Raw genomic sequence first — 11,773 nt, forward strand, 5'->3', positions numbered from 1 at the left:
TATTGTTTATTATATACCTATGCGTGCGTATAATTAAACAAAAATTAGAGTATTATAGAGTACAAAAATTGTACTTATTACTAGTAATGTATTTTGTATCGTAATGTTCTAAAAAAACATATTTGCAATGAATATATTATTTCATAATAATTTAATTATAGTGTATAGAAGTAATATAAGTATAGCATGCAAGATGGAACTGAAGCCGTAAATTCTAAAAAAAAAATTGATTAAATTTAATTTTTTGTTTGATTACAACTACTATTTTGTATGTATGAATATATTTTATAAAAGGCACTCTATTACCTATGTGTAAGATTTATGTATTGTTCCTGGTTTATTTATTATGAATTAACAAAAGTATATTGCAATTCAGTTTAAAATTTGTGATATCATTAAAATGGTACTTATTGAAAATTGAATATTTTAAAATCGTTTAATTTATGTCAGATAGTTTTATTTTATATCTTATATTTTTCTTAATTACAGCTATCTATTTGCACCATATATAATATTACATCATATACCAAATATTTTTATATTTTTATATATTATATATTCTTATATTTAAACAGGTTCTAGTTATAATTTGCATGGTTTATATTAAGTATAGAATACAGAATACCGTGTCTCCTTCGCAAGCTTTAATTTTTTAAGATAATTTCATCATATTTTTTGTTATATTGATATTATGTATATTAGTAAAATTAAATGAATTATAAATTATTATTATATAACATAAAATATTATATATTTATTAAAATATGATGTATACATTTAAACAATAATTATTCTAATAAAAATAATTAAAATACCACAAAGAAAAAGTGTAACCAATAAAACAACAAAATTACACAATGTAATTTAATACATGATCTATGGATTTATAATGGTATTAAAATCTTCCTTACTTACTAGCATATCAAATCCCTTGCGTAAGCAGTACAAAATGACTGTGGGGTCTGTATTGATTTATCTAAAAAATAACAGTTTGATTTTATTAATTTTTTTAACTTTTTTCGAATATTACTAACTATACCGATTTGCAATGAAAGTGAATGTAAACATAGAATATGCTTTATATTACATGTTAGATTTATTTATTGTAACAAATTATGTAATTACCAAGTGACCCTTTTTGATAACCCTTTATAAAGATGTCTACTGGATCTAAAACAATTAAAATTAGCTTTAATTCAGTTTAAGAATGTTCATTATTACAATATTACATTATTAGATGATAAATCTATATCATAGAACATAATAGAAGCAACAGATATTAAAATGTCATTGTTCACTGAAAAATATTTCAGTTGACTGACATTTTTCCGGAGTTCAACATGATTTTGTAACCGTATCGTTATTTAAAATCCGTATTAAAACTTAAAAATTAAAAACTATAACTCACAATCTGCTGAATATTCATCTAAATTAAATAAGTAATAAAACATGAATAAAATAATATTATACGTTATTCTATGGTAAATTAGTTCTCCGTTTTCTAACGCATTTATATAATAATTCATATAAGATTGCTTTAAAATTTAAAATATGAGATAGCCGACAGATATTGATTTGCATCATGGTTATAGATAGAATACAACAAATAAGTCTTATACTTCGGCGGCAAAGGTTTTTATCAAAATTATTAAAAACTCTCTGCTGCGTAGTTCTACTAAATTATTTCGATTACCTATACAAATATGTATAACTCATTGTTCAGTAATATTAAGTATTAACTATTTAACTACTAATGTTTACTATTTCATATTTTCATTGCAGTCTTTAAGAGTGATAGACTAAGTTATTTTTTAACTAACGAGGAACAACAGTTATAAATTATAACGTATAAACTTTTAAATATTAAATTTTAGTTTAAATATAAACTAGTAATAATAATTACTATATTATATAGTTGAAAATTTGAAAGAAATTGAAAGAAACGACATTTCTATTATATAAGACGCAAATTAAGAACTAATCTCTTTTTTTTTTATTAACTAAATCACAGATATTATATCTAATATATAATAATGTGGACTAAATAGTAAATATAATCTGACACTTTAGACTTATTCCGCTGTAGATGATTTGGGCCATTTCGCCGAAGCATAGTAAAGTGACTCTGAAGTAAATTTCGGCCAAGTAGAGAAAGAAATGCTTGCCATAGTTTTTACTTCTACAAAATTTCATTATTTAATTTATGGACAAAAACAAGTTAACATTTTCACTGATCATCAACCGTTAGTGTAGGTTATAAAAAAAGAAATCAATAAAATACCTAATAATAGACTAAGAAGGTTGAGGGTTAAATTGTTAATATATAACATACATCTAGAATATTTGCCTGGGAAGTATATGTATGTTGCAAATGTTCTTAGTCGTAATTACATTAAAAGAGACGAGAAAAGTGATGAAATAATGCAAGATATTGTACATACGTTAAATGAACTTGAAATTAAATTTGAAAATGAAAATGAAAATAAATTCAGGTTGGCTACATCAAACTATGAAGTTTTAAGCCAAGTCTGTAGTTATTTAAAAAATGGGTGGCCTAAAAAATATACATCAAGCAAGGAACTAAAACATTTTTGTAAATTAAGAAATGAGGTTATATTAGAAAATAAAATATTATGTTAGGGAATGCGTTTAATAGTACCCAAAATATGTGATAAACAATGTCTGTAATGATATACGCTCATATTATTTAAATGTAAGAAAGATCTTCAGAAAGAGTTAAATAATAAATTAGTAATGGTCGAGTTGCCGTACGTGAATAACGGTAAACCTCGATAAAATCTTTTATCGGTGATCAAGGAGACGATTTGTATTACGAGGTCACACAGAAACACCATACGTGTCTATGACAACAAAGCGCACGTGCACCCGTGTTTTCACGAACATCTCGAGAGTCTGTTTGCGTCATGGGACAATTAAACCCGTACTTATTATACATAAATGACTTAGTGTTGTTTTTTATTTGGTTATATACGTCTGATGATCTAATTCTACCTGCGTCATTTCATTACGTCATTATAGCATATATATTCATACAACATACATATATTCGGATGTTCCAGTAAACCAGGTAAGGTGCAGATATATAATATAAATTTAATAATGTAAGGAGATGATATTAATAAATTATTAAATCACATATATACAGCACATATTTGAAATAAGAATCATCCTTATTATACATCTACTTTTTACGTTATTACACGTCTATTTGTATTAAGTATCTATTAATATTTTCTATGTTGAATTCAATCATTCCATTTGTATAGTGTATATTATAATAAAATATTTCAACGCATCACTATAAATAAAAACTAATGAATCCTTACTTAAATCGTTTAAGACTGTACTTTCCCAATTCTTTGTAGTTTTGTACATTTTATCAGGTTCTGTATACAAAAAAAATTACGATAATATTTATACATAGCCACAAATAATTTTTTTTTTTATTAATTTATTAAAGAATTCATTTTTGGTATACTATAGCCTATAATAGTATTATTTACCAATTATACCTCAACCAATTTATAAAAGCTATTTTAAAATATAATATTGCATACTGATAAAAACTAGTATACATACACATAGGTACTAAATAACTAAGTATGTGTTTCAACTGTTTACATTACTAAGATGAATATATGATGAATCAATTTTACAACGATCTGTGTCTATTTTTTTAGTAGTAGATACGATAAGTTAATTGAAAAGGATTTTGTATGACCTCTGCGTTGAATATTATTAACAAAGAGGGCCCCATTTCAGTTTACCCAAAACCTCTTCAATTCAAGTTCCGGTCTTGTATGCATCCTTCACATTAGGTTTAAATTATTGGTTGAAGTAATAATCTAAGTCGTGCTACTTTATATAATCAGTAGGTAAGTAAGTACACAAAATAAGTAGGTAGTAGGATTTAAACATATAAAAAAAAAAATTATTAACAGTAAGTTAACATGCTGTAAAACGTAGTTTTAAAACTAAAAAATCTAAAATAACTACTTGCCGGTGATGTACATTAAATTCACCTTAACCATTATATCTGTAAAGTATTAGATTTTAAATAACACCAAATATTTATATAATAATAATATGTAAAAGCATATTATGTGGCAGTGGAGGGAAGCAAGCTTAATTTAATTTACGAGCAATGTTTACGGAACAAATTGAAGCCTGAATACATCCAAAATTAAAACTGCATTGCTACATGAGCCACTCATTTTGGCAGGGAGAGTGTGGGACACTGGTCATAAACTGTATACGGATGCATACTTTGCAACTATGATACTATCTAGTCCTAGTGGTGTACTAGATTTACTAAATTTCGTATTTAATTTTTATGAAAATTATATTTTTGTACACACTTTTAAAATTTATTATAAACAAAACAAAAAATAAATTAACATTATTATTTTTTAAATTGTGTTTATTTATGTCTGTTGTAGAATATTTATAATGTTTCACATCATAATTTATGGGCCACTTATGTTCAGTTTCAATATGCGATAGTATGGTAAGTTCGTAAATACAAGTAATAATGAAAATATTACTTTATTTTCAACACCTAAAGATGAAATTATTCATAAATCGTGAACAAATATTGTAAATAAATGGAATAATAATAACCAAAACGTTACATATCGACGTAATTTTTCTTAAAAAACGACCAACATTTATTTATATTTCCATGTACTAAAAACCAAAATGAAATTTTTTTTATCATATTTATTTACTATGTTACTATGCAAAAGAAACAGTATTAACGTATATCTGATTAAAAGCAAGTAAAAATGTATGCTAAAAAACATTTTTAAAATTAGTAGCAATGAACAAAATATTTTCTGAGGTAATATGCAATTTATTTAATTGTAATTAATAATAATAAAATCTAAAAGTTTGACATTATTAGTTTTTAATTTTTGATCATTGTTTAATTATCATTACGACATTAGTTTATTACATACGAAGTATTTACTACCAGATCACAGATACATATTGAACGTACGACCACCATTCAATTATGTAGGCTCCTTATTTTATACAGTGCTATTATTACAGTTCGTGATGTCAACATAAATATAGATCTTCCACTAGAATAAAGAATTTATCTTCTTCTTGTTGGTGACCCGAACCTATACTGTGACCGTCACGAATCAATAGTGTCTATTTATTATAATATGTTATTATTACGCTTATAAATTTAATAAAAATAAAATACACTAGGTATTTGTAATATCATTGATTATACATTATCATTTATAATATATTGTCAATAGCTTTATAGAAAACAAATATTTAATAACAACAGTATAAATTTGTAATGATATTCACATTATTACGCCACACAGCTTCATAATTTAATATCATCATAATATTATTTATTATTTCATTTTTTGTACTTAGTAAATAATAGTATCTATGAACATTATTGTTATAATCAAAATTGTAACATCAATATTCATACGTACTCTACACCATGAAGTTCATCATTCGTAGTAGTATGTTTTAGCCAGATTAATGTTACATTACGTGATATTATTGAATACAATTGGCTTTGTGTTATAATATCGGTTATTCTTATAATTTATATGTTTTTGTTTAAACATAATCGAATAATCTATTGTATGAATCAATGCACATATAACTATACTAGGGAGTAGTGACGGCGGTGGCTCAGGAAATAGTGAATAGGGAGTAGTGATTAGTGAATAGGGAGTAGGTGGTGGTTTTTGAATCGGCTAAAACATATTACTATTTGTGTCAAGAGTTATAGGCGAAAATTTGAAAACCCTTAAACCTCTAATTCAGGGGTATAAATATACAACAAAAATATCATAAGTTTGTCCATACTATAAGTAGAAAATCCCTTTTTCATTCCACGCTAGTCTACTAACATCATCCAAGCTTGCCTACTACACTATCCATTTCAATATATAGACAAGTATTCATATTCATCCCGGCCTTTGCTACTTTTGTTGCACTCAATGCACTTTCATAATACTGTCTTTTACCACATTCAATAAGTAATCACAATTTATTTCATATCTTTAAAAAGAGTCTCCTTTTTAATAAACTCCTCATCAAAATATATCAAACAATCAACATACGAATCAAGAATTAAGGTAAGAAATTATTCTAAAAAGCTAACAAAATATTAAGATATATTGTTACAATAATCCATAGTTAAAATTCATATAATTAAAAGGCACGCCGACCTAGGCAACCACATAAAAAACCTAAGTTTAAATCTGTATTTAGATTTCCAACAAATCGTAATAATATATAGTCATTAATAAATAATAAACGACCAGGCAAAGGAACGTCTACACTCCTTGGCTTGACATTTATTTTTAAAGACGCCCAACTAAAAACATCTCTAGTTTAATATATTTTTACAAGTTAAAGTTTCATTAATATTATTTATTCATTATAATTATTTTTGATTCATTACAAATCATTAAGTACATTTTTCACAATCGGCGCTTAATTTATAATAAATTAAGAGTTCCTTCACGGCAAGCAAATAAGCAACCAAAATCACACTATCGACCTTTTGTGTGTATAATAATAATATTCATTCAAACTTTAATTGAAGTACTACTGAATTGGTGTATAAATGTATAATACATATTATTATAAAAATAATCGACTTGCATACAAGCCACATTGGCCGTGGTTAGTATGTTACATAATATTGTATAATACCTATTATAATATATTATTAAATATTATTTATTTCATAAGTATGCAAGTTATTATTATTTTTTTTTTAATTAACAATGAACTAAATAGATAAATAAATAAGAATGATGAAAAAAATAAATAATGCCTAAAACAAAAAGACCTATTTTCCTAATGGGCCGGTGCATCTTCTATCTTATGAGTGGTTATAGGATGTAATGCGTTGTCGTAATAATAACAACATTCGTACAATAAAAATTACAGGTGTTTTCCCGCACACACATGAAAACACCGCTAACCGCACGTGATAAACAAATCATGAAACTATACTGAACACGAATGGCTTGCAACAATCCTAAGATGAACATTAATACAAAATCACGCTTATTCACAATGATTTACAGGGAATCACGTTGTTGAGCCGACAATTAGGATATTAGGATTTCAAAGATTTAAAAAACAAACCAATTATAGGTAGCTATAATTTATAAACCATGAAAAGGAGCTTGTAACAAACAGAAAAGAAAATCAGAGATGTTTAAAACCCATTTTAAAAATCTCTTGAACAGATCCGATAATATATCAAATTATTAAATGAGAGAGGAGATATAATATATATTGCTGAACCTAGAATATTAGAGCTCACTCGAGAATAAATAGGAAAGATTATTAATTTACTTAAAAACAATAAATTGCCAGAAGAAAACCAGATATCAGCAGGACTCCTGAAATATAGAGGAAAACATATAGTGGATAATATAAATAAGGAATTTTTATCTATCTGGAAAACGGAAACTACACCAGAGGAATGGAATACAGCATATCTTTGTCTAATATATAAAAATAAAGTTAGGTATATAAGGTTATTTCAATAAAAAATTTAATACAGTATTCCGGGTAAGTTTTTCTTATAAATGTATAAAAATACATTATATAATTAAAAATTCGTCTAAATCACGAAAATTCTTAGGCTATTTTGTAGTAAAAAAAATGATAAAACTTGACATTTTATAGTTAAAATTTGAAAGTTATAAATTAAAAATGTAATAATAAAAAATTATAATTCTGAACAAAATACTTAATAATGTGTAAACACTCACGAGAAGGTAGTGAAAACGTTTTGTCTTTTGTGTTAAATAGTTATACAGCTCAATAACATATGTCAGCACAATATGTGCTGTATGGTTTAATGCTATTCGATATCACATAATTTGACTCATCATGTACGGGAAATGCAGCGCGTCGGCTACCAATTTTAGTCACTCTATTGGGTAAACTTAAATGGAATAAAATATAGAGTATAATACCTATTTTATTGCGCTTGATATCATATAATTGATTTTCTTAAATAATATTAATTTAATAATGATGTAGTAGAAAAATGATTACATTAAGCAGAATCTAACCTTGTGATCACACAAGTAATTATTAATAAAGTAATAAGTAAATATAATAACTTACTTTCACAGTATAGTTTTTGATTGGCTAAAGAAGTAAATTTATGTACAAATATGTTAATTTACAAACATGGTGAGACCGAGATAGTTAACTTTTAGTGGACGGGCGACACAACCGATTACAAACGTTTATGTTTAAAACCAATCTCGTATTTAGTTTTAAATGTTTTAATGCCATAGGGAATTTAATAGTTATCAAAATTAAATGTAATAATATCATAATAGATACATAGACCATAGAATTTTTGTACATTTATATATTCAGTGGCGTAGCCAGAGGGAAGGCTGAGGAGTGAGGGTGCTACCCCCCCACCACGAATAAAAATCTTGGCTACGCCACTGTATACCTATATTAAAGAGAGTTGAGTTTTGTGCTAACAACAAAAACTTGTTTCTGTTGAACTAAAATGTACTAATGTAGTTATGTACTATCATGCATCTATGTTTGTATAAGACAAGCATTTCATATGCGGGTGTGGTATCAATGTATTATTGTAATAATGAATAATATGACATTTTAATTAATGTGTAATGTGTATTATATTATATTATTATTATATTTAACGTAAATTATAATAAATAATAAATGTAATTGAAAATACTTTACCATCGACTGTAAAGAACAAAAAATATATTCAATGTATAATTAATACATATAAATTGTATATAACCCTACTTATGGTGGATTGAAATATAATTTTACACAATAAAAAACAAAATGTTTAATATATATTTAGGTAACTGTTGCCAGTATAAAATGGTTTTCGTTACTTTTATTTAGATTTGTTATGATATATAATTAGGCGAGCTTTATTTAATAATTAATATTTTATTGTATACTGTAGACAATTATTGTAAATATAATATTATTATTTAATATAGATGCAAAATAGGTGGGAATATATTAATATTAAAATAGGTTAGGCCAGTGAAGCAAACTGTGCTGAGGCAACAACAAATTTGGCTTTATGAAGATAAATACATTTGTAAATCAATACATGTATTATAGATATTTATACCAGGGTTATAATTATTTAATATAAATATAAAGTATTTGAAACAAGGTAAATCTTAATATAAATATTATAGGAATATTACTTATAAAATGAAATTTCCATTACATTAAAACAATTCTAATGAAACTATATTTGTAACTTACAAATAAATTAATGTTGTTAAAGTAATATATTATTATCTTTCCGTTACTATGTTGGTGATATAATATAATATTTATTATACTTAATATATTTAAATAAATTGTATATACTAATGTATTATTTAATATAAATTGTTATCAAACAAAAATACTTACAAACTGTAAAACATCACATAAATATTAAAATTAATTTAACAATTGTAGTATTTTTATAAAGATTAAAAATATAATTTTACATACCTAATAAAAAACAAAGATTAATAGACAATAAAGAAAAAATTGCCAGTATTAGTTTTATCTATTTTGGTTACTTTTATTTATGTTTTGACGTTGTGTTTTAATACATAATATAACTAATAACAAGGAATAAAATTTTATAACTGACATAAATTGAAATATAACTATTTAAAAATTTTAAATAATCATATCTGAATTTTTTAATTTATTAAGAATCCATTGTAAATAATGGTAATTCACGTAAAAAAATTGTCGTCCTTCTATAAAATAACAACCAATTTAAATACTTATCTACAAATCTACAACATTTTTAGCTTTAATATTAGTGTGAATTGACTAGTTTATATCAAATTTTAAGGTAAAAATGTGATACACTTATTTATTTATATGTATTTAAAATATTAAAGAAAATTATTAAAATTATTAATTTGTATTATTTTTGACAGTTAAAAGGTACTGTTGAATATTCAACATCTATATTGTATACTATAATTAACATGTGTTAATAATAATTACTCATAAGAATTATATTCCAATTGGTGGGAAACTGGGAACTGTCCATTTATCATTAAACAATATTTAAATGTACAAATTTACGATTTACACGGATTGTTAACCGTGTAAAGGACTATAAAATACGTTTATGTTATTATTCGTAATAGAAATGCATACAAATTATAAGGCACTCATATTTAAATTAATTTAGCACTACAATCGTATGATATTTTTTATTTAATATTCTTACCCTGAAATTTGATAAGTCAATTAAAGCTCAAAAACAAATTGCGGATACTACGTTTGTAAAACAATGAGATCACACGTGAAAGTAGCGTTATTTTAATAAAAAATATGACATTTACAATAACGTGTAATTATTACAAAAATAATTACAGTAGAACTCCGATTATCTGAACGCCAATCATCCGAACGTCCAATTTACCAGACGAGAAAAAAAAGCTTTATTTTTGGTTTTAAAATATGTCACATATTATAATTAAGGCTTATTTTGTTTCAGTTAAATATATAATAAGATTATTTGTTTATGGTTACGAATTTTAAATTATATTACATATATTTATTAATAATAAATACATACATACAATATATTCATACAATTAGATAACTTTTGATATATCATACGTCAATCACCCGGATATTTGCTTATCCGGACCACCCTTGACATTAATTAGTCCGGATAATCGGAGTTCTACTGTATTACATTTTTAAAGTAGTAACACTAGTAACTATAGTATTATGTATTAGATACATCTTAACGTCAATTCTTATAAATCAAAAATACTTACCATGGTCTGTAAAGCACAACAGAAATATTTAATTAAATGTATTACTTGTAATCATGTGCTATGATTATTGATTAATATTATTATTTCATTAAAATAATAGTCATACTATAAATTTAAATTACAAATAGATATATTGTATCTTAAATTATTTATTAATATTATTGTGTTATTTATCATGTGCAATAACTAATAAGACTTTAATATACCCACCTTCTATAAAACATTTTTTTATAGGAGCATAAATAGATCCAATCAAATTAAATATAAAATAAATTGTTAAAATATTAATATTTTTGTCCATTTTTGTGAGTAGGAAGGTACAATAATCGAAAATAACTTTAACTGAGTTGAATAATAAGTGTTAAGTAATGTTTAGTAACAGTATTTAAAGAGTTTAATTGTGTATACAGAGTCAACCGAATAAACTGTTTTTATTGATAGTAGTAAATAATGTTGTTTTGTTTAAGTTTGTACAGTACACTGCAGGTGTATAACTGTATCATTTACAGCAGATGGCAGCTACTAGCATTGACAATAAAGCAATTTATTCATTACTTTAAGCTATAAAGTGAACATATTTTGCGAAAATAGATACATATATGATATATTACGATTTAATTTATAACTACAATAATATAATTTTTTCTAGGCATAATAATAATTTTAGATTCTGAATGGAGTGATGAATGTATTGATTTTACAATGATATGTTAGGAAATACCCTAAAAAAGTATAACGGAAAAACGGGAATTTTTACGCGTAATCAGTTTTTGACAAAATCGATTTTTTTATTTGACTGTAACTCAAAAACGAAATAATGTAAATACTTGAAATTTTCACCAAATGTTTATAGTAGTGTTATCTATTTATCATCACATTTTTAAAATATTTTGAATTTTTTTAAGTTATTTGCAGATAATCGA

The 11,773-nt window shown here is 24.8% G+C and overlaps 1 protein-coding gene across 3 annotated transcripts; it reads right to left on the reverse strand.

The window, feature by feature from the left end:
• Positions 1-748: 748 nt before the first annotated feature.
• On the reverse strand, positions 749-11,207 carry LOC113555939. Of its 3 annotated transcripts, XM_026960574.1 has the most exons (10): positions 11,061-11,207; positions 10,851-10,856; positions 9,466-9,468; positions 8,761-8,766; positions 8,158-8,181; positions 4,022-4,057; positions 3,348-3,407; positions 1,409-1,426; positions 1,126-1,170; positions 750-976 (listed from the first exon to the last, which is right to left on the reverse strand). In XM_026960574.1, the coding sequence occupies exons 1-10, from the start codon at positions 11,149-11,151 to the stop codon at positions 915-917; spliced, it is 351 nt and encodes a 116-aa protein (XP_026816375.1). In that variant the 5' UTR covers positions 11,152-11,207; the 3' UTR covers positions 750-914. The 3 variants fall into 3 exon arrangements, with proteins under 3 accessions (XP_026816377.1, XP_026816375.1, XP_026816376.1); XM_026960575.1 differs by lacking the exon at positions 8,158-8,181 and having other exon boundaries at positions 11,061-11,203; XM_026960576.1 differs by lacking the exons at positions 4,022-4,057; positions 8,158-8,181 and having other exon boundaries at positions 749-976; positions 11,061-11,205.
• Positions 11,208-11,773: the final 566 nt, after the last annotated feature.

Source organism: Rhopalosiphum maidis, chromosome 4 (assembly GCF_003676215.2).
Source record: "Rhopalosiphum maidis isolate BTI-1 chromosome 4, ASM367621v3, whole genome shotgun sequence".
Lineage (NCBI taxonomy): Eukaryota > Metazoa > Arthropoda > Insecta > Hemiptera > Aphididae > Rhopalosiphum > Rhopalosiphum maidis.

What these genes read in the sequence shown, in the direction of transcription:
- LOC113555939 (XM_026960574.1), bottom strand. Translation starts at nt 11,151, where the DNA reads ATGGACAAAAATATTAATATTTTAACAATTTATTTTATATTTAATTTG. An exon ending in TCAAAAACTATACTGTGAAA is followed by an intron (nt 4,058 to 8,157) that starts GTAAGTTATTAT and finishes AATACTTTACAG; the next exon opens with ATATAATGGTTAAGGTGAAT. An exon ending in GAATTTAATGTACATCACCG is followed by an intron (nt 3,408 to 4,021) that starts GCAAGTAGTTAT and finishes TTTTGTATACAG; the next exon opens with AACCTGATAAAATGTACAAA.